The sequence below is a fragment of the Otolemur garnettii genome, unplaced genomic scaffold (genome assembly GCF_000181295.1).
Source record: "Otolemur garnettii isolate 467f Iridium unplaced genomic scaffold, OtoGar3 scaffold00004, whole genome shotgun sequence".
NCBI lineage: Eukaryota > Metazoa > Chordata > Mammalia > Primates > Galagidae > Otolemur > Otolemur garnettii.
Genome location: NW_003852399.1, coordinates 18,337,716 through 18,361,529, shown reverse-complemented (window position 1 = coordinate 18,361,529; position 23,814 = coordinate 18,337,716). Strand labels below are relative to the sequence as shown.

Below are 23,814 nucleotides of genomic sequence, written 5' to 3'. Positions count from 1 at the left end.
TTAGAAAACAATTCCATTAAGGACACATTTATTTAGAGGAATAGAGAATTGGGTCTTCAGCATTCAACAAAGTACTATTCCAATTAGTTGACAGTTTTCATACCTGAGATCTTACATGCACTGGCCGTTTTCAAGGAATCTGGTCTATAATGAAATGATTTGCAAGCTGTTCTCAGAGTTGATACTAGTTCCACCACTATGGGTGTTGGGGTGGCAAAAGGCACAGCTCCCAGCCTGGTGTCTCTATTTCAAAAACTTTATGTGTACATGTTTTATATATTGAGATTTTTTGTTTAAAATATCATAGAACCTCCATAGTTGACCTACACTGATCACCTCAAGTTAACCTAAGTTTCATAGACTGGACACGTACCATATATACATGTACGTATCAGTGCAGTTGGCCTTGTTACTTAAGTTGACCACCTCCCTATGTTGACCAGTGTGTTACAGTCTCTTGGGTGGTCAACTTACAGTATTTTTAAAAATGTACATCTTGTAACAAATTTGAATGCTACCTAAATAATCCGATGTTTTAATAAGACTATTGAGTAGCCCTCAAACCTTTTCTGAATTTTAAAATTCTTTGCAATTATTGTTATAACCATTGCTTAAAAATATCATTATGATGATGAGAAAATCAGTGGTCATGGCAGAGCATATCATCTAGTGGTTTAAAAATAATTACCTAAGGGTGGCACCTGTGGCTCAAAGGAGTAGGGTGCCAGCCCCATATACTGGAGGTGGTGGGTTTAAGACCAGCCCCAGCCAAAAGCTGCAAAGAAAGAAAAAGAAAAAGAAAGAAAGAAAGAAAAGAAAAAATAATTACTTGATATAAACCTGTTTTATTCTGTTTGGACTTCTGTTTTTAAACAATTGGGAGTCTGTAATATTCTTTCAAAATCTGAGTACTATTAGCTGTTAGTTTTAATTTCCTAGATTACTGACTCATTTTGCTCGGCAACAATGGGAATAAATACAATTTTATAAAAGTGCTCACGGATCCAAAATGGAAGCGGGAAACTACCCCAAACGTTTTAAAGTGAAAAACCCTCAAGAGGAAAGCATGTCAGACCCACGCTCCACTTGGGGCCAATGATGAACGCAAATCACAGACTTCCTTTTTCTTCTGCCACAAATGTCAGAAACGCTTGGCATCTGAACACGTCACATTTCCCCCCCTTTTCTGAACAGCGCAACTTGGAAAGGTCAACATATCCCTTTGGGAAAAATCTTTTCTTGTAATTTGGAATGTTTGCGCACTTAACTGTAGGAAATGTTTAACATTTGCCTTGACGGAACAGCAATTTATTCAATAGAATGGAATTGTTCTTTTTTTTTTTCCTATTTTCCTGCCTGTTTATATATCACAGGCACCCAAATTACTGAAAGCAACTGGGAGGCGCTTCTTTCTATGGGATCAGATCATCCTGTTCCCCAAACCAGCCAACGCCTTGGGCTTCCGAACGGCAAGCCTGTTTCATCCTTTATTTATTCCAAGGGACTCATTTGTGAGAGACTTTGTTCAGAATAAAAGCAGTAATTTTCCACAGACTATACATGCTGAAACCCTGAAGGAGGAGAGGGAGGGGCAAGAGAAGAAAAGAAAAAAGAATAAAAGCGCCAGGATTTCCTGGATTTTTTTAAACCTTTGTGCAAATTTGTTCCAGTGTGTCTAGGATGGTGGCATTCAGTGTCTTCATTAGTTACTGTTTGAATCTTCTGGTTTATGTAAAGGACACAAGACCTTAAGACACTGTAGCAAGTTGCATTTGGTGATCAGCTGCCTCCAATTTTATAATCAACTTCAATATTTGCGGTGCATGGAGAATTCATTCTAACCACATCCCATCCTTTCTGTTCATCTTGTATGGATGAAGAACCACGCTGAATTGTATGGTTATATTTGTTTCTGTAGCAACAAGCAGATTCCAAAAACAGACATAATTTTTTAAATATAAAAATGCTTTTAGCAATGACTAAAAATAAATATGAGAAGGGACCTTAAAAAAGATATCAGTATCTAAAAAACAGACATAATTTTTTAAATATAAAAATGCTTTTAGCAATGACTAAAAATAAATGAGAAGGGACCTTAAAAAAGATATCAGTATCTAGGTGTTGGTGTGACTGCCCTACAGGAAGGGACTTGAGTCAGCATGGCTTATTATTTTGGGACATTTCCATTATTCTCCTCTAGAAATCATTTCCTTTTCATTTTAGCCAAAGACTTCTACTGCTGACTGGAGATGAAAGACGTATGCTAAGTACAGATGTGTGTGCCCAAGGCATGTGTGTATTCCAACAGAAATGTCCTCTCAGGCACAAACCACCTCTCTCCACACATACATCCTTGTGCCCCGAATCTTCTCTTTTCTCATCTTCTCAAGGACTTCCTTTCTTCAATTAATCATTTCTTGCCTATGTCATCGGTATCTTTATTTTCATTGGCTCAGTCACAAAAGCAAACATGTTCTATCTCCTCTCAATATTGAAAAATAAACCACAGCCTTGACCTCCTATTTCTGTGTAACTACCAACCACTTCTCCACTCTCCTTTACAGCAAAATGTAAGGTATTAGCTGCATACATTTATTTCTACTTTCTCTCTCCTATTCACTCTTCAATCTGCCCAAGTCTGGCATCCATCCTCATTTCTCCAAAGAAAATGACCTTGATAATGTCAAAGCCAATGGCCACAGTATGCTAACTGTTCTCATGTTATTCAATCTCTTGGTATGATTTCAACAGTTGACCACTCTACTCTTCCTGAATCACTTGTTCTCTTCCATGGGGCTTAGTTTTTTGGCTTTTCTTTTCTCTCTCTCTCTCTCTTTTTTTTTTTTTTGCCGTTTTTGGCCATGGCTGGCTTTTTTTTTTTTTTTTTTACACTGTTTCTGGATAATCTCACCTGTTCCCAATAAACATTTGTGGAACGAATTCACTCAACTATTTTTAAACCTCTTTAAACAGCATCAAGTACTGTTAAGTTCCTGGCATACATCTGTGAGCAAGACAGAAAACCAATCTCTGCCCTCCTGGAGGTAATATTTTGGCAGGAAAGATGGGTAATAACCAAGACACCATTAAGTAAAAAAGTGCAATGGGAGTGCAGGGAGTTTCTGAATAAGAATTTATGATCATTTCCAGATTAGGATGTTCCCATGGTTTTAAATAGAAAAGTGAATGCTGAAAAACTCTGATTTTATAACTCTAGCCCTGACAGTGCCCTTGATTTCACATTCACTCTTGACATCTCCACATAAATATTTTAATAGACATTTTGATTGTTTTCCCAAACTTGCTTCTCTTGAACTCTTTCCATTCTCAGCCATAGACACCCCACCATAATCTCCCCTCTGGATGATAATTGGTGTCCGTAATTGGTTTCCCTGTTGTCATTCCCACCTCCCTACAGTGCACTCTGCACCTGGCAGCCATAGTTAGAAAAAGGGAGAACAGATCATACCTGTGTAAAGCGCTGAAGCTCATCAGTGCTCCTACTGTCACCTGCTGAGCCCTCTTCTCCCTCAGCGTCTTTGCAGTTGTCCTTGGCAACCTGTTACCCGTATATTCATGATTGGCTTTTTTTAAATTGTTTTTTATTAAATCATAACTTTGTACATTGATGCATTTAAGGGGTTCAGGGTACTGCTTCGATATACAATGTGAAATGCTTACATTGAACTAAGTAACACATCCATCACAATTATACTCATTTCTTAATAGTTTTGAAATGTACCATTGCAAAAAACAAACAAAATGATTGGCTCTTTTTCATCCATTGGCACCAATATTATTTCTTCAGCCCCGTGTTTCCTTACCTTCACCCTTGTCACTCTGGGTCTAAATACCTTGTTCATAGCCTTTGAGTACTTACCACTAAACGAAACCATCTTGCTCCTTCATCGGCACGCTCCGTCTCTCTCACACACACAGGATGTGAGCTCCTTAAGGGCAGAAACCTCCTCTGTTTCCTTTCCTCTTTGCGGTCCATCCAGTGAAATGCCTAGCTAGCTTGTGAGAACCCAATAAGCATTTGCTGCATGAATTCATTCAACAAATATTCTTAAACCTCCCATCATGGGTCAGGTACTGTTCTAAGTTCTTGACATACATCTCTGAGCAAACCAGAAAACCGATCTTTGCCCTCACAGAGCTAATGGGTAATAACCAAGATACAGTTTCTGGGTGAGAACTTTGGATATTCTCTAGGTCTCTTCCCTTTATGTGGTAAGACAAAAAAGGCATTTGCTTGGCAGACATCTGAAAGCCTGGCTGTGGGGATAAACTCGGAGATCCCGCACAATCTTCCTCTTTGAGGTTTAGCTCCCTTATCCACCAAATAGAATAACCACCTTATAAGGTTGGTGTAAGGAATAAATGAATGTAGATCAAATATCCTCTTTTCTCCTCCAGCCACTGCCCCCTACCCTATCATTCCCAGGGAAGAAGGTCATATGTCTCTACCAGTTTCTCCCTCATGTGCTTACAAATTAGCCCACCTTTCCTGAAAACACTCCACATGTGCTTACTGAATAAACACGTAGATAAACGAATGTGTCAGTCACTTAAAAGCAAATAATCAAGGGCTGCGCCTGTGGCTCAAAGGAGTAGGGCTCTGGCCCCATATGCCAGAGGTGGCGGGTTCAAACCCAGCCCTGGCCAAAAACTGAAAAAAAAAAAAAAAAAAGTAAATAATCAAAGCTGTTATTATTTAGAAATGATGGTTTTTATATCATTGTGAGAAATCTGCATCTTAAAAAAAAAAAAGAAATCCGCATCTTTCCTTAACAATTATTTTTCCATCTTTCTCATTTCTTAATTCCATCTTTAGAGACCCTTATTAATGAAGATGGTATTCGTTTTCTGCTTTTCATTTACTCTTTGTTACACACAGAAGTAAACTCACAGACATTATCTTACAGGAGGATAAAACATTTATTTAGATGGAAACACTCATCTTTATTTTCATCATGCTAAAGTGTGTGGTTACAAACAATTTCCAATAAAACACTCTATATAATAGGCCAAAAATAAGTTAGTACAATGTAAACTTACATAACAGTTTCATCAATTAACAGGTTCAAGAACAAACAAGCCATTTAAGACTTCAGAGCTACATTTAGTAAAAAATTGCAAACACTCAAACTTTATCAACCCCAAGTAAGACACTAAAGAGCTATTCAAGACTTCTTCAAACCAGTTACACAAATATATTTTTATTTTTGGTTACAGTCCCCTGCTATGCACAAGACCATTGGAATGCTGAACAATTACACATTTTTAAAACGGCACGAAGCAAAGCAAGGAGATAACATGCCAGCCTTAGAGAAGCTGTCTTCAAAGTGCAAACTTTGCATTTTCTCTTCCTGAACCACTAGGATAAGAACGGGTACCTCGGACGACACGGCAGGGTCACGAGCATGCTTTCTATAACCGTACTGGTGGGACAATTACTGGAATCGGGCCTCCATGCCTGTGAAGATACCTCCAGTTTTAAACAGTGAAGAGGCTTCAATGAAATATAGTGCAAATCAAATACCGAGGAGCAGAACGACAGAAGAGAGACCGCCACGGACCGACCTCCTACGCCTGGCACAACCCACACGGGACAAATTGGCACACGGTCACAACGACTCCTAGCTAAGTTTTGATATGGAAGGCGGTGCGGCGGAGCGAGTGCAGGGCGACCACACAGCAGCCCCGCAGCAAGGCTCCAATGTTATAGACAGGATCTGTCCCCCCCCTCTGAGTACTGAATACCCACAGAACGGTGGGGACCACGGGGGCAGCCACAGCCAGGAGATCGACCAGGAAACTGCGGCTCCAGTACTGCCTCGCGCTGCCCTGCGGCAGCTGGATGACCCCATCCAGCCTTTCTTCCGTGCAGGCTGCAAAATCCAGCTCTCTCATGAGGTGGCTGGCGGGGGCATCCACATCCACCGGGGCGGGTGGGGTCTCCACGGGAGACAGAAGGATGGCCGAGTTTGGATTTCTTGGCGTCAAATCGACCACTAAGGCAGAGAGGGACTCCAGGAAACTCTCGTTGGAGTCAGGCCCAGACTCATCAGGAGATGCGGAGCTCGAGGGACAAGGGTCCCGGAGCTGCAGCATATTCTGAATGAACTCCAGCACGGCCGGGCTGTAGGGCACCACGTCGGTCTGCACGGCCCGCTCCACTGCCACACTGCTGGCCTCGCCACACACCACGGGGAGCGGCTCCAGGACTTCAGCCTCGGGGCTGGAACCATCAAGCTCCAGGTCACCAGATTGCATGGCCGCGGCTGTCACCATCTCATCAAACAGATCTGCGCTGTGGGTCGCGCTATCTGCCACCAACAGCTCTCTCTCAGCCCCTTCCTCCATGACCTGCTCCTCCGGTGATAAGCCATCTGCCACCTTGACAAGAGGCGGATTCAGGGTTAAGCTTTTCTCAGGGGAATCGCAGGGAAAGTCCAAGCACAGTTCATCCCTCAGAGAGCCACTGTGCGCCATCTCCATGCTCTGAAGCAGAGACTCCAACTTCTTGTTTTGAATGTTGATGTCCACAAAATATTTCTGAATGCCTTTATCTTTATCAGCCAAACTGCTCCTCATGGTTTCAATGACCTGCTTGAGCTGTTTAATCTCTTTCCTGGCTTCTTTGAGTGCCAACTGGGCCTCCACCCGGTGGCACTCTTCCTCAATCCAGTCTTCCCGCATTCGGGCCAGCTGGGACTTCAGCTCCACAATTTCAGTCTCCCTAGAGTGCCCAGACAAGCATAGTTAGAAATAAACGTCAAGTCTGAACCAGGCGACAAGCAGTTCAATCACACAGCCAAGAGCCCATACTTTTCCACTCGAAGGACAGAAGCTAAATCAGTTTTGGAAATTTTTTCTTTGGCAGGTACTAGCCATGAACTTCTTCCTTGAATTGTAAAATGGCTAACGTAATAACAGTAATCAGATTCAGATTCAAAACAGCTATCATTTCCTTTTTCTTTTTTCTTGAGTACTCAGGACATTATAAGCTTTATCTTCTGCTCACTATGTAACATTTGAAATTTTATTATTGAAACCCTTTAGAGTCTCTTTTATCTTTGAGAGGTATTTTATTTTAGAGATACTTTATTTTTATTTGAAACATATTTTAGAGTTGCTTTTATCTCCATAAACTTCCTGTTCTTAATGTATATAGTTTCAAGGGGGAAAAAGCTCACTTAACTTTTAATTACCTATTAAATAAAGACAAAATGTGGACGGAGAAGTTTTACCCTTGAAAAATGGTTCTTCTTTTATCCCATTGGTAATTAGACATGTTTAAGTCATAAAATTCTGCTTGACTTTGTGAAAATCTGTTTATTCTGTCTCTTTTCAGGTAAGATAATATTGAATTCATCCTACACTGAGGAGAAGCTATCCCACTTTTTAGATCCTTCACAGGAAGATCTTTGTCAAGAAACTTGTGCTTCTATGTAATTTCTTCACAGTCAGTGTAAATATGTGTCTCCAATGTCTATGAAGACCAGTCAGGATTCACATAATACATAAAGTCACGTTAGCAATGGTTCTTTAAGTTTGGGCTTGAATTGTTTCTCACGTTTTGTGCTCTCCCACTGCTCCCTGCTTTGAACGCTCAAATTCTCCCTTGGTGTTTTCAAGTCATAAACTAAACATTCCAGAAAGTGGGATCTAACTCATCCCAGAGGTGAGTTTGAGTCCCATGCCTCTTTTAGGTATTTAGGGAACCAAATCAATATGGGAGATGGAGAATGTCCCTCTTCCCAGCCTGCACGCTAATGTGCCCATGGTTTTATCAACCAAAGTCCCTGGGTCTTCTCCAGATCCACAGAGAAGGAGATTTGGGCTGATCAGGTAGCCACGCGCTGAATCAGACCTCAGCTCCCAGAGAACGCAAATGGCCGTCCCCGTGAGCTCACAGCTAGGCTGATCAGAGCTCTTCTGGACTGTCCCAAAATGTTCCAGGGGGACACCATCAAGCAGAAAAACTGGCCTGCCCCTAAAATGCTAAAGGTCTTCTCTCTGAGTTAAGATCTCTTACACGTGGGCTTTTTTGTTTGTTTATTTTTTTTAACTTTTAACACTTGGCCAAGACTAACAAACCTCTTCCTTCAGCACAGAAATAGCTTTCAGGAATCACAATGCAGGCAGATATCCACTCTGGCACAGAGATAAACAGGGTTTTAATTGGCCCATTGTGTGTGACCCATTCTGCGGCCAGCGTAAGATTGTTCCTGCAAGTGTTTCTATCATTTAAAAACAGTCCTGCACACACCCAATTCTTCACGTCAAAGCTGCATGCACACACAGAGAGCAGAGGTTCCCTCTAATGCAGGGGTCCTCAAACTTTTTAAACAGGGGTCCAGTTCACTGTCCCTCAGACCGTTGGAGGGCTGGCCCTGGGACAAGTCGGCTGCTAAGCAGGACAGGCAGCAGCAGCAAAAACACCCAGCGGCCAGCTAAATGTCCTAGGAGGGCTGCATGTGGCCCGCGGGCCATAGTTTGAGGATGCCTGTTCTATTGTATAGGGCCGTGTGACTCCTGGAACAGCCAAATCGCAGGGTTATGAAAAAGCACCATTCAAAGACTGGTTTTAAAAATCTGACAAAAGTTGAAATGAAATCTTTTTTTTTTCTTTTCTATTTCCCTATAGTTTGGATTCACATTTCATTTTATAGAAAATAAACTGTCTTAAACCATACTTAGCAAGGCATGCAGGCTCACCTCTCATGAAGTCGGCGCTCGGATTCCTTCAGCTTGGTCTTGAGGTGTCTCACCGTAACCTCTTTCTGCTGCAGAGGAGTCAAATACTGCTCTGGATTAGGGGGTCTGACACCATGATTTTCACCACAAGACATGTATCTTCCTGACCTCCTGAAACAATCCAAGTCGGGATATGTTACTGTTTTACCGTTTCCTTTTCTATACAAAATAAAGTAATACACAATGCTACAGTAACACACAACGTGTCCCCTATTCCCAAGAAGGTAGGACCTCTGGGTAGTGATTAATAAGAGTAGAGACCTCATAAATGGGTTAGTGCCCTGTCTGAGGAACCCTGGAGAGCTTTTCTTTCTAACTTAGGAGGATACAATAAGAACTTGGCAGTCCACATCCCAGAAGAAAGCCTTTCCCAGAACTAGACCATGCCAGAGTCCTGATCTTGGACTTAAGTCTATAGTATTTATTCTATGGTGCTCAAAAGAGTTGGACCAAAGTCTACGGTACTTTGTTGTAGCTGCCTAAACTATTAACAAGACACACAACTAACAGCTTGAGAAAGAATGGCAGCTGTGGGCTGGGTCTTAAACCCCAGTAACTTGTGACCTCCCTTCAGAAGGTAAACTGTAGTACACTTGCCTACCTTGGGAGTGTTCATGACTTGGAAGGCTGAGGGGTGTGGGTTTGTGGAGGGGTGGGGATGGTAGAGAAGGAAGGTTTTCTACAGCTTAGGAATGTCCTCATATAAAATAATACACAATTGTCTACAGGCTGAGCGGTCAGCCAGGGTAACTTGCAGGACAATGAGTGGGAAAGGTGGGAGGGATGGAAAGGAGCAAGACGACCTAACTTCCCACCCAGCATGCTGCTGCCTCAAGATCCTGATTGTTACTAGATGAATTCAAATTGTCCTGACACCCATCCCTGACGTGAGTGTGCTGATCTGGTGGAAATGGAAAGTTCCTTCTAGAGGGAACAAGTTCCTTCCTCTACTCCATCCACTCTGACCAGGGTGTTTTGCACAGAGGAGCTCAGCATTCTATAAAACAGCCCTGACTGGAATCTTGGCCCTGCCCAGGCCTAGCCAGAAGCTGGGCATCCCTGCTGTAAGAGAGCTGACTTAGGAAAGCTGTAGGGAGTCCCAGAAGGCAGAAGACAGAAAGAGGAGGGCTGCCAGCTCCTTCCTGACTCTGGGCCCAATCCCCGCCCCTGTGCAGCCGGCTCCCTGAGGTGTCCAGTGTCCAGTTCCCGCTGGTCCTGGTCCCCTGGGATGTGCAATTCCTTCTTTCTGCTCTGCACCCACGCCATTCTATTGACTCTCTGCTGCCCGTCAGATCTCACTGCCCTTCACTCCCTCAGGGGGGCCTCCTCTGATCCCTGCAGACTACCGGACCCCCCTTCTACCTTTCAGCAACTCATAAGCAACAAGTGCCCGCCAGGTAATTGTGACATGTTTTTATCATTAGATGGCTAACGTCTCCCTTTCCCCTGAGCAGTGAGCACAGGAACATTCTCCCTTACTGCTCTCTCCCCAGTACTGAGCTCAGTTCCTGGGACTCAGTGAGTCTTTGGATGCATGGATAAGTGAGCATATGTAAGACTCTTCCTTGTTCTCAGGGAAACCAGTAGGTCCCTCCTACTGCCACTGTGCCATTTCCCCACCCCCCACCTCAGGCCCAGGAACTGCCTGAACTCCACACCTTGTTAAAAACTGTGGCCTGTGCCCTTTCCGTACCAGCTGGTGAAGGATTAGCTGAGTGTGGGAAAAGGAAAATAAAGTGTGTTGTTGCAGAGTAAGGCAGGGGATCAAGAGTTGTAATACATTTTTATTTCTTTTTCTCTTTCTTTTGAGATAGAGTCTCACTCTGTTGCCCCAATTAGAGTGCAGCAGTATCATCCCAGCCTAAAGCAACCTCAAACTCCTGGGCTCAGGCACTCCTGCCTCAGCCTCCTGAGTAGCTGAGACTACAGGTGTTCACAATACCCGGATAGTTTTTCTGTTCTTGGTAGAGATGGGGTCTTGGTCTTGCTCTTGCTCAGGCTGGTCTCAATCTGAGCTCAAATGATGCTCCTGCCTCAGCCTCCCAGTGCTAGGATTAGAGGCCTAAGCCTCTCCACCCGGCCATTTGTGTTTTCCCCTTTAAAGAAAAGCTTATCAAGTAGGATGAACTAAGGTTAGGAGGTGAACAGGACTCACCTCATGATTGGGCTGCAGTCACTTCCTTTGTAGGAGCCCGAGTTGCTGCTACTTGGGGAAGAAGGTGCATAACTGGGGTGGATGTTAACGGGGCTCAGCTGATTCCTGCACAACATGGACAGAAGGTCCTTCTCCCGTGGGGACGGTGGGCTGCTGCCAGACTTGTGGGAAGAAGTTCCATTACTCCGCCCATGGGGACCTCGACTGGGAGCAAAGCACAAAAAATGTTAAAATCCTTGGGGCCAGGGATGGCCGACTGCTCACACCTGACTTCTTCTGAAAGCTAGTTACGACTAAGGAAATCCAACCTAAAGGGGCAATGTATTAGGGCAGACTATCTAACATCTTATTACTATTATCATTGTCCGTGCAACTCTATTCAAGGGCCACCTTCTTCCCACCTGTCTGGGATTTTCTTTCTGTGTATCATTTGCACAAGCAACCTCTCCCTTTGTTGTTCTTTCGAATAGTTTCTGACCATAGAGCTTGTTTTGGATTAAGCCCAATTGCGTGCTAAGAACATACACAATGTGAAATGTTGATTTGGCTTAGGTTTACTTTGGAGGCTGTTTTGAAGATGTGGTTTTTGTTCCAGTACACCTGTTTCAGCTTAGGAGTATTTGGCTTTGGTTCATGTTAGGTTAAGTAAAGTTAAGGTGGCTCATTTGGAAGATGGAAATAAGGGAGTTCCCTTTAAAAGGAGGAGAAAAACAGGATAAAAGGGGCCCACGTAAATGTATCAAGTCTATAATTTTGACCACTTAGATTTTTATCCCCATTAACACTGCCTTTATCATTTAACTGCTGAAATGCGGTAAGACCCCTCCCACCAACCTTGGTTCCCTTGCCTCTTGCCTGGTCTTCATCAGCAGGAGGCTGGCCTGTGGCTGCAGTGGCCTTTCTAAAACGGAATTGGAATATCACTGCCCTCCTCAAAGCCCATCTGTAGTTCCTCAGAATAAAGTCCTTGCAATGGCTCCCAGATCTACCACCCCATCCAATCCTATGATCCCGTTCTCCATCCCTCCTCTCTCCTCCTGCTGTGGTCCAGCACTCCAAACTGACTTACAGTTTCCTGAAGGATCCGTGCTTTCAACTATCTTTACATTTTTAAACGTACAATTTCCTTTGCCTAGAATGTTCTGCTCCCTTATATAAGCCCCTGGATGATTCCAGGATTTCTCCTACTTGGAGATTGACAGGAACCTCCTCTAAAAAGCCATCTCTGACTTCTTCCTTCTCTTATCACACGGGTTACAACTGCCTACTTGCTTGTCCTTCCTGCTAGCCTGGCGCATCCTTGGGGGCAGGGACACAGCCTGTTCTTTGTACCCGCCATGACCTTCTGGCACATGGTGGGTGCTCCCTAAATGACTGATGAGTAAACAAATGAGGTTTGAGTCCCTGGCAGTGCCACTTACCAGGAACTTAGGTAAGGAAGCCACTTAACATATGGGGATGTGGATTACACACAAATCTAAGAACGCATGTAAGTGCATTTCATAAGTGGTTCAGGACAACTCAGCTGGCGGCATTGTTATAGGATAAACTTGTTCTGACTTCACTGTTAATCCAGTTCCAGAGATTTGACACCTACAGTGTAAGGAAGCGTCCTGAGAATGTTGAAATGACTAAAACAAGGTAATAGTTCCGTGTCAGGATTATTACTTGAGGACATTACAAAAAATACAAGAGAACAAGATACCTTTCATGTAGTAGTACTTCTTTTTAATAATCTCTCCCTTTGCAATGTTAATTACAGAGGTATCCAACTAACACATGTCAATGGGCTATGTGTGTAGATGGGAATGCGTGCATGTATGTGGAGATACTTGGCTTCAACACTGTAATCAGTTATTTAAAATCAGATACAATTTCAACTGGCTTTCACCCTAGCAAATCACACATAAATAAGACATTGCCAAATTCTAGAGTTAAAAGTTCTTTGCTTTTAAAATCATTCAAATGGACTCTCTTTCCTTTTCCTGAGGACACTTTATACAGAACAGATGGGCTGATGGCTTCGTGACAAGCCCGCTTCAGCAGCCCAGGGTAGAAAGAACTTCATGAGGAGCTGAAAGGAACACGCACCCTGGCTTGGATTCTCTTTTCCATGCTTCACTTCTAGGTCTGGCACCAACCAGACGGACTATTTCTTAATTCTCCATATTTCTCATCGTCACATTAACTATTGCAAGTTAGGAAAGAATGTAAAGAGCTATCCCTGGTGTTTACTTGGGGAATTCCATTCCACCTTAACCTCTGGCAAGGACCTTCAGTCACCCTAGGCTTACTCCAGATGATTTATGAATATTGTTTAGAAAATAAATTATTAGACTGTTTGTACTTGCTAACTTTTTGAAAAGAAACATGCTCAAATTATCCATTCTGTTCCTTTCATTTAGTTTAGTGCAAATGCGAACACATATGGGTATAAACTCTACATCGACGATCATAAAAAGCATTTTCAAAGAAGACGCTGGAATTCCATGCATGCCACCCTCCTCCTTGGTCTGCTGGACGAGAATAATGCAGTCCACAAAGAGTTCTGCAAATTCTGCTGACCCTGCACCCTTCTGCAGACCCAGATGCAGTAACCCGAAAGCAAGAGGAAAGAAGTGAAGAAGGAAACCCCTTGGGTAACCCAGCTGAATGTCTAGACCCCAGCCAGGGCCCTTAACTTTCAGGTACCAATACGATCACTGTCATTATCATCCTCCTCATCACGATTGTTGTGAGTGCTGAACTGCGCTCCCTCCTAAAATGCAGCCCTACCTCCCAGTATCTCAGAGTGTGACTATATTTAGAGAGAGGGCTTTTAAAAGAGATAATTAAGTTAAATGAAGCAGTTAGGGTAGGCCCCAGTCCAATTTAACTGGCATCCTTAGAAGAAGAGATAATTTGAGCAGACATGACTGGAGAGGAGACAAGGTGAAGACAGCCTTCCACAAGCGCCACAGAGAGGCCTCAGAAGACATCGATGCTGCAGACACCTCGACCTGGAACTTCCAGCCTGCAGATTCATGAGTAAATAAATGCCTGTTGTTTAGGCCATCCAGACTGTGGTCCTTGGCTGTGAAGCCCTAGCAGACAAATATCATCTCCATCACTGTGATTGCCACCGCTACAAGCAGAAGCAGAAGCATTGTGGCTGTTAGTATTACTTGTACCATCACTGACAAGAACACCCACTTACTGGCCTTTTCACTCAATTCTGGGCACTGTGTTGAGCACTCACCCATAGCAGTTCATTTAACTCAGTGAGGTATGTGCTATTATTACCCCACTTTCCTGAAGAGGAAACTGAGGCTCGGGGTCATAAACATAATGAATAGTGGAGGCTGACCTCAAGTCCAGTTTGACTCTATATCCCAAGCATTTTTTTTTGTGTTCTCCCTCTCAGTTCTATCCGCTTTTCAATAGATAATGGTTTTAGTTTATTAAAGAGAATTCCTTAGAAATATCATCAGAGGTGGCCTTCTATTAAACCAGATAATTTGTAGGTCTCTAAGCTTTTGTTTCCAAAATCACCTGTGAAAACGCTCCCACCCACTCTGCCTGTTCCTCCTGTCTCCCACCCAGCCTCCCTCCCAGGACCTACTTCTCCCTAGTGAAAGGTCACTCACCATAGGAGAAACCAGCCAATTAAAAAAAATCTCAAGCTACTACCGAGTTTGGTATAGATTTTTTTTAAAAGTCGGGATAATAGAATATTGCGAATATCAATTTTTCATCTATTAATTTTTGTTAAACCAGGAAGTTTTTATTGCTTGGCTACAATACATTCTAGGCTAAGCATATAACTGATTTGCACATAATTCTTTTTACTTATTTCATATCATTTTTGATCACTTAAAGATCCCATGAATTTCAGACTATAATATTTTCTCTCAGTCACTCCGCACGACTGACGTGACCACAAAGACCAAGTCCTTTGAAATATTTAATACAGCTGGCTTCTCCTAGAAGTCTTCCTTTTTTTCATCTATGTTCTTTGGGATCTTGTACTATGGGTACGTGGCAATTTCTTGAATGGGCTAGATCAGTGGTTTTCAACCTTTTTTATTTTATAGAACACTGGAATCTACAGGTAAGCTTCCATGGCATACTTAAATTATGTTCATCTGAAGAAAGAGTAAAAAAAAAAAATACTTACTGTACTTTGAACTTATTTCAAGAATAGTTTAATGAACAGGCCTTAAAAATTTTGGAGGCATACCTAAGATGTGTGCCATGGCACACCAGTTGAAAAAATCACTGAGCTAGATGAATGGTTTATTCTCAGAGCAAGCTACTCTGATTTATACAGAGAGTATTTATATTCATGCCCTGTAATCCCAGAGGCCCTTTATCCAGGGGGTGTGAGGACAGAACAATGTGCCTTTTTTATTGTGGACCTCTCTCTTTTGTTATGGATTGGTCTGGCTTCAGCTTTATTTTTAACAATAAACTTGCACCCTGGGGGTCTCAGGTCCCTTTATAAACATTGGCTAAATCTTCTACTCAGCCAAGAAAAATAAGAAATATTTGCTTGCCAAGTCCTGGAAATATAAGCTTTTAGAATTTAAATGGTTTTTCTCTAAAAAAAAAAAAAAGACTTTAAAGAATCATTTAGTCCAACCTCCTTTTTCCAAATAAGGACACTGGACAGGACAATCAAGTTGACTTGATAAAGCCAAGAACTGAGATGCCCTCGGATGCTGTGGCTCATCCATCTGCCTTCAAGTCCTGCTCAGGGCACCTCGCCAATGCAGCCCCCTGGGACAAGCCAATCTAAGGCACATCACTCTCTCTCCCTATGTGTTTATTAAAATAATTATATTATTTATCCATTTATTGTCTTTCTTGCCCTATTAGGATGAATATAATTTTCAGGAAGTTTTGTTTCCTTATCACAGGTGCTCAGTTAACACTTGTTGAATAAATCCATAAACCCAGTGGTGGCAGGGAGGGAATCCTGGGGCTTACAACTCTTTCCATTAAATGTGAACCATGGCTCTCATTTCCCATAGTTCCTCTTTCCCTCAAATTAAATAACATTGTCCATGGTGACCTTTTACTAATGCTTACTATGTACCGACCCAGACTTTATGAAGTGAGTGGTTCTATTATACAGATGAGCAAATGAGGCATAGAGAAGGTCAGCAACTTGCTCAGAGCCATATGGCTCATAGATGGTGGCATTTAAACCAAGGCAGATGGTGTCAGAGCCCACATGGGTATGGCGTCTCATAGTAACAGCCAACTGCACACTATGAACTTGACACTTTCTTTACTGCTTCCCGGGTTAAATGCTGGGAGTGGTCTGAGGATAAGTATGTCCTTCACAAAGAGATATAATGGAAGCCCAGCCAGAGGAAAGAATAAATTCATGAAGGGGAGGCAGGGTGGGAAGTGGAGACTAGTAGCTTATTCTACTGGTGAGTACACAGGCGATTAAGGGAGAGAGAAGGAACAGGAGGAGGGTGGACACGGCCAGGGGCTGGATCAGAGTCAGCCACGGTGGACAAACAGGCAAGCCACGTGACAACACTAGGTAAGGCAGGAAAATAGCAACTTAGAATCTCTGTAAAAAAAACAAAACCCAAAAACCTCACTGAATACTAACAAAATGCGAATGCACAGTCATCTGGGTGGTTCTACGGCTACACAGGTCCAGGGAAGTCCCCCTGGTGAAGGGTTTTAGTTACACAGCGGGAGACAGTGCCTACTTGCGTGAGAAAGAGGACCTCTTGCTTCCAGCAGTAGACATATGGACCTCTGGAGCGGAGATGCTGCCCGTGCTGCTCGAGGAGCTAAAATCAGCTTCGCTACCTGAAAAACAACAGGGGAGAGAGCAGTGTGAGGGCAGGAAGCCCAGAGCACGCTGGCGCTGGCCGGGGAGCTCGGCCTCCCGTCCCTGGCTCGGCGTCTGCACACTAACTGGCGAGTGCCAAGATTCCAGAGCTGCCAGGCTCCCCGCGTTTTCCTCGGAGGAGACGGGAGAAGGCCCAGCACACGAGGTCATTCCATAAACACAGCTGAGAGCGCAGAAAGGCTGGTTTCACAAGGCAGCTGGGCTGGCAGCAGAGGACCCAGAGCGACCCAAGAGGGGCGGAACGTGGCTCTCTGGTGTGAAGGCTCTCACTCAACCACCTGCCTGCGGCCCAAACTTCAAACAAAAAAAACCCCAGGTCCTTATCAGCGCAGAAGTAGAGAGCTATCTTTGGGCTTTTTGTAGTCAGGTAGTCACGCCTGAATGTGGCATATTATGTCTAGAGACAGTCAACCAGTTAGAAGCAGTCTACCTGCTCACTGACTTTCCCCGACTGTAGAGTCAGTTCTATGCAGACTAGAGCCTTAACAAAAAAACAGGAATTTAACATTTCCAAACATAATGACAGCGACGGAACCTGGGAATTACACTGAAATTTGAAATTTTAGCTTTGGACAAGGGCTAGGACTAAAGTTGTTTAATAGTTCACAAAAATTATGAGTACGGACTAGAACTGGGTATTTAATTATAATGTAACATCCTGTGTGGTAGAAGAATTCCTATAAATGAGTTCTAACAGACAGACATAATTCTGAAAGAGTAACGGTGGAAATATTCCTGTAGATTGCCTTGGGAAGTGAGGTGGGGGAGAAGAGGCAAGATAGAGCAATGGAAAGAAGAAAAAGAAGAATTTTTTTAAAGATGAAATTTTAATGTACTTTTGGAAAATAAATCTAGATACTCAACTTTATTTGACTTTACTAATCAACTCCTACAACACAATTTGTGTGAGGAGCTCACAATTTTGAAACATGGGAAGTCTAAATACTTGCATTTCTAGTGAGTAATGAACACTAATGATCACGATAAGGACTATTTGCTGAATGCCTTCAAGCTCACAGGCCCTGTACGCATCTCGTACATTAAGTGATGATATAGGGCGATGTCTCTGTATCACTTAATCTTGACAACCGTAAGAGATTAATCTTACTATTCTGCTATTGAGGAAACTGTTTCGTCTCAGGCTTGTCAGTGATCAGTCCTGCTTGGGACGCTATCCTCATGCTGCTCCTTCTATGCCACACTTTGTCCTCGGCAAGGCAGTGGGAAGAAGTGGGGGAACAGGAGAGGCTCCTGAATAAACCAACTATGCATTACATCTCCCTAACAGGCCAAGATGCAGCCAGACTCTGGCCCGCTGACAGAAAGAGTCCCCTCCCTGCGGAAGGTAAGCAATGGCAAGGCAGAGTGACAAAAATCCACTCCCCAGTTTTGAGGACCTCGCATGAAGTCCAGCCTCTTGTTGGAAAGAAAACAAGACTGACCCATTAGCAAGATGACAGCAGTGACTCCAAGCTCCCAGCAGAATTCTAGTAAGAGGGGGGTGGCAATTTGTCAGGACTCAGACCAGCTATTCTTTCTGAATTACAGAGACTTTGTTTAATGATGTAATGAGCTCCAAGAAGCTTCCTAAAGTTATTTAGTTGCCTATGAGTAATGCATTGCTGAATTGTAGTATTTTACAACCTCAAGGTCTCCTGGCTGGTAGCGTAATCCAGCATCATGCTAGTCCTAACAGCTTAATTCAGCCTTGTCGGCTAGTAAATTCTCAGGCTGGGTCTTAAATGATAAAGGTGGGCAATTTTCACAAATAGATCCTGTGGCTGCAGCCACCAGGTTTAAGATATTACTTTCTAAGATGAAATTATTACTCTGAAACACTGAGTTGTCATTTCTTAAAAGACACATGAAAAACCAATCAATTATAATTTAACTATCTGCAGAAAACCAGATATTCTAGAACAGCAATAGATTATTGCTAAAAATCCACTGTTACCTCATGATGCTTTTGATCTGTGGTGATGATGTTCTCTGAACTGAAAGGACAACTTTGTTCTGTATTTTATTGCTACTGGAACTCAATATATTGACTCCTAACATATTTGCAGGGCCTAAGGTCATTTTGTTCCAGTCCTTTTCTATCTTATCTTCCACACATGGGAAAGAGAGTAGAAGATACATCCAGGGCTATATTCAAGACCATCTGAATAATATATAGTGAAAAACGTGCATGCCGCTTCACAACTATTTCCAGCTTAGTTAATACAATGTAAAATGAATAGTCTTTTTAAGGATACACAGGAAAGCTAGTTTAAACACATTATCTGATATACCCTCCTCGTTTACTCAAAGCAAAATAACTACGACAAAGACGGGAGACCTGAACCTCCACACACTCTTATCAATTAGTTAGCAACAAGGACATAAGGAAGGCGAGGCACTCTTTATCCATTTCCTTTAAATAGTGTGTGCAACTTAGGTATGGTAGATTTGGAGTTCAACGCTCTTTTGGGTTGCTAAAATGATACACAGAGAATACTTAACCTAAAAAAAAGACCCTGAGTCAGATGGCCTGGATTCAAACCCTACCTCTACTGCTTACTAAATGGGTAACTTAAAAAAATAAAATAAAATAAATGGAGAACTTTAGGCAAGTTACTGCATCTCTGTGCTTTAGTTTCCCAGTTAAATGAAGATGATAATCCTAGCATAGGCCTCACAGGGTGACTGTAAGGAATGAGTGTGCGTATGTGTACAGATACATGTATTTAGGTATAAATATGTATATATACTTGTACACATATGTACCTGTACACATATATTTATAATGTGTGTGTATTTCTTTAGCTAGAGAGAGAAGGAAAACTTAGAAAATCACCTGACCCATCAGACGATCTCGAGGAATGTTAGCTATTACTATTATACTACAGGGCTTAAAATTAAAAATGAAATTTTCATTAAACTCCACACTTCTTGCATAGAAAATTTAGAGAATGACAGTGGTAAAAAGGGAAAACTATAGTACTGTAATTTTATCAACAACATGGAAATACAGTTAATCTTTTGGAATGTAAGTATTTAGCGTCCATATGAAATACATTATTACAAAACTTAGTTTTCCTCTTAATACATCTTTAAAACCCATCACCTTTTGCTTTATTAAATCAATAAATATGTAGGCTATTTCCAATTTTTCTATTATTGGAAACAAATCATACTAAGCATCTTTTACGTAGCAACTCGTATATTTCTCACGATGATACTGCTCCTCTAAGATAGGGCATTATCCATCTTCTTCACAGACAAGGCAGAGAGAAGGTGAATGACTGAATGACGTGCATTACTCATGAGGAAAAAGACCAAACATAAGCCCTTTGACCTCAGTGTCTGTGCTCTCAACACAGCTTAGCGTTCTTTGGGCACACACACACACTTGTATCCTCCTTTGCTGATCTCCTGAAAGGAGGGTGAAATCTTAAAAGTAGAAGTTTTACATCAAAAAATATGTTCAATTTAAAGATAAATTCCCCAGAGATTGTGTGTGGCAACATCATGGCTCACAGCAACTTCAAACTCTTGTGCTCAGGTGATTCTTTTACCTCAGCCTCCTAAGCAGCTGGGACTGCAGGTGCTCACCAGGACGTCTGGCTAGATTTTCTATTTTTAGTAGAGATAGGGTCTCACTTTTACTTTAGCCTCGAACTCCTGAGCTCAAGGGAGCCACCCTCTGTGGCCTCCCAGAATGCTAAGGTCACAGGTGTGACCTCACCAGCCTCCATAAAGATATAGGGAAGGCACAAGCCCAACTCAGTTTTTGTGGCCAAGAAAGTGTTTGCCCTTATCTGTCTGATGTAGATACCCAGTTAGTAAATATCCGATGTCCCTGGGAACACTCTGACAGAGCTTGGGAAACCATTTGGCCACTGAAAGGCTGTTCATGAAAAGCTGAAGGGAATTCAAAAATATGCATCTCCAGGTCTTCCTCATCAACCATCAACACTGTCTTTGGTCCTCATCACTACTATCTTTGATCAGCTGCCCTGGTTGGAGGAGTGGGACTCCAGAATTAGCAGAGAGGATGAATTTGATGACCTTGACCTTTAAGATAACCCTGTGATGCCAAACTCTTGGTAACTAAGCTTCCTATAGTGGAAGGCATTTTTCTAGCTACCAAGGAGCTATGCCCTGTGGCTTCCAGAAATTTTGGTGGATTTTTGTTTGAAAGTATTGCTGAACTCTTTGGAGAGATGTTACTTTTGTTTATAATGCTAGGGTAACAGGCATTCTATGCACGGATGCTAAGGCTGGGGAATTAGAAAAGGATAAAAACAAAAAAATAAGTGGCTAAACTGATAACCACAATTTTTTTTTTTTTTTTTGAGACAGAGCCTCAAGCTGTCCCCCTGGATAGAGTGCCATGGCATTACAGCTCACAGCAACCTCCAACTCCTGGGCTCAAGCGAGTCTCCTGCCTCCGCCTCCCAAGTAGCTGGGACCACAGGCGCCCGCCACAACGCCCGGCTATTTTTTGGTTGCAGCCGTCATTGTTGTTTGGCGGGTCTGGGCTGGGGATTTGAACCCACCACCTTAGGTTTACGTGGCTGGCGCCTTAGCCGGTTGAACTATAGGCGCTGAGCCAACCACACTTATTTTTAAAACACTGCCTGCAATCCAGTCTCTTTGGACGTTATTTTTGCCTGCTTCTGGGAATCCTTGAGGTCCTCACACATCAGAACGTCACCAGCCTCTGAGAACAGAGCAGTTCTGCCATCTCCTAAGCTGTATTCATCCGTTCTAAACCACTGATTTAAGTAACTTCAAATCTTCCTTTATCCTCATCACTGTAAAGCTATCAAATTGATTCAGCTTGGCCACCTATGTCCCCCTCTCAAATAGAGGTAGCAAAATTAAAAAAAGGAAAAAAAATGGTTTCCACCCATTCATCTCCCATCCACCCCTCACAGATATACAGATCTTTTATTTAAAGGTCTCCGGGGAGGAAAAAGGAGTCATTTCCACACGGCTGAAGCCAAGCACAGTTATTAAGGAGCAGCTGGAGCAGTGGGCACTTGTGATTATAGAGGACACTGTTAAAGAAGCTACGTTAAAGCAGATCCAGTGGAACTGACTCTTAGGTTCAAAGCTTTGGGAGGCCTCGCCAAGGAATCCAGTAAATGCCTCCTAGTCTAAACAGGGGTTTTGTTTTAGTTTTTCCAAATTACTTCTCTGAACTTACAATAGTTGCTTCTCTCAGACAAAGAAATGTTTGACCAAAAGATCAATAAGTGGATCGAAGACATACGTACAGGTTTCCTTGCATTTTGGGACAGAAGGCTTCTTGAAAAATTATAATTTCCATTTATATTAATATCATCATTTCAGCAAAGAGTTATCTTCATTCTGATTGTTATTCGGCTGACGGGGATGCCATCCACTTAAAAGCATAAATAAAAAACATCAAAAAGCAAACGAGAAGTTCAAATTTGAAGTATTTAGAAAAAGAAAAAAGTATTTAAAAGTAAATAATTTGCATTGCTTAACTATATAAATAACATTGATGGTGGAAAAACAGCAAAGTCAAAGACAAATGATATCCTAAAAAAGCTTATGATACAGGATAAAAGGCTAATCTCATTAATTTACCAAAAACTCATGCAAATGGAAAAAAAAAGCTAACAGAAAAATGAACCAAGGACACAAGCAGATAAAATAAAATAAATGTCTAATAACAGATGAAAGGTACAATCTTCCTTAATAAAAATGTAAGCAAGGAGATTTTTTTCTCATCTCTTAGTTTGGCAAAAAAATGTTTTAGGTCCAGAACATAGAAGAGAAGGACAGGACGGGGATTATCTGTGTGTCGCCTCAATCTCAATCTTCTTCTTCACCTCAGTGAGGTCGTGCTGTCTTCCTGCAATTCTAGACCAGGAATAGAACAAAGCAACCCACCGCTGGGAAAGAGGTGAGATGATTTATGCCACATTGCCTCACCTTATGTCCGGTGAGGGTCTAAAATAATGTGTGTTGTTAAAACTCACTTTTGTACTTAAACGTGGCTCTTCGTAATTGAATCTAAAACCTAACAGCCTTGACTGCCTCTCCTCCTCTGCATCCCCACCATGAGACAACCTGCAGGGCACACCATCGTCTGCTGTGACAACCAGGTCCTTCCCAGCCTCAGCAGCAGCACCGTGTCACAGCCGTGGTCCCACAGACATCGCGTCTCTGCGCACAGCTGCCTCACTCCCTGTCAGCAGGACTCCTCCCCCTTCCCTGCACTTAAACAGGGCAGAGTCGCATCACTGGACGCAGCCAGGCTCCACGTGCAGTGTCCTGATATCCTTTCACCTGGCCCATTCATGACCTACTCTCTTTCTTTCTTGCGTGCAATTTCAATCTCCACTGAAGTTTCTCTTTGCTTTTTATGAGGTGATGTGAATTAGGAACCCCGGTTACCAGCTGTGTGACCTTGGGAAAAGGAACTTCCGGTGCCTCACTTTCTTCCATGAATAATGGCGTCTATTTCACAGGGTTGTGGTAAAGATTATGTGGCAAAAGTAAACGTATTAAACAGTGCTGACACTGTACACGCTGGAAAATGTCGCTATTATTTTAATTTTTCTTCTTACAATCACCCTCCCAGAATTACATCTGGGCCCCCCTACATGTGAAGCCAAAATCAGGGAGAAGAACTTGGAACAGGGACTAGGGACGCGATGCGGCTGTCCTGTGGGGTGTGAGAGGTTTCAAAACACAGCAGACGAGTCTTTCTCATCAGTGAGTAAATCCTCAGACCTTGACTGCATTGGCTAAACTCTCCAGTTTCACAACAAGGCCAACATGCACTGGAAAGCAGGGAGCTAATTACCGGAGCCTCCCTGCAGGATCTGAGGGTCCCTCGGACCCACCGGGGAGGCCTCCACGCTACTCAGATGGGCATGGACCACCGCTCTGCACACCTGGCAAACCTCTCAGCCCTGATCCTGCCTTGAGAAAGAGGCAAATGTTTCAGGATGGACATCAGTTAGCTGCGGAAAGAGGTCAACAAAGGGGGAAGGTTACTCCTGGTTGAAAGGAT

At 42.8% G+C, this 23,814-nt stretch overlaps 1 protein-coding gene across 7 annotated transcripts in view; it reads right to left on the bottom strand.

Annotated features, from left to right (window-relative positions):
* Positions 1 to 4,916: 4,916 nt before the first annotated feature.
* The window catches only part of SYBU (syntabulin), a 66,950-nt gene continuing 48,052 nt past the window's right edge, over positions 4,917 to 23,814 (bottom strand). For all 7 annotated transcript variants that reach the window (XM_003782399.1, XM_012810381.1, XM_023517222.1 and 4 more), the window contains 4 exons: positions 16,633 to 16,735; positions 10,922 to 11,125; positions 8,728 to 8,877; positions 4,917 to 6,745 (listed from right to left, as the gene is read on the bottom strand). In XM_003782399.1, the coding sequence (XP_003782447.1) occupies positions 5,647 to 6,745; positions 8,728 to 8,877; positions 10,922 to 11,125; positions 16,633 to 16,735 (1,556 nt within the window). In that variant the 3' untranslated portion in view covers positions 4,917 to 5,646. The remainder of the gene's footprint in view (positions 6,746 to 8,727; positions 8,878 to 10,921; positions 11,126 to 16,632; positions 16,736 to 23,814) is intronic.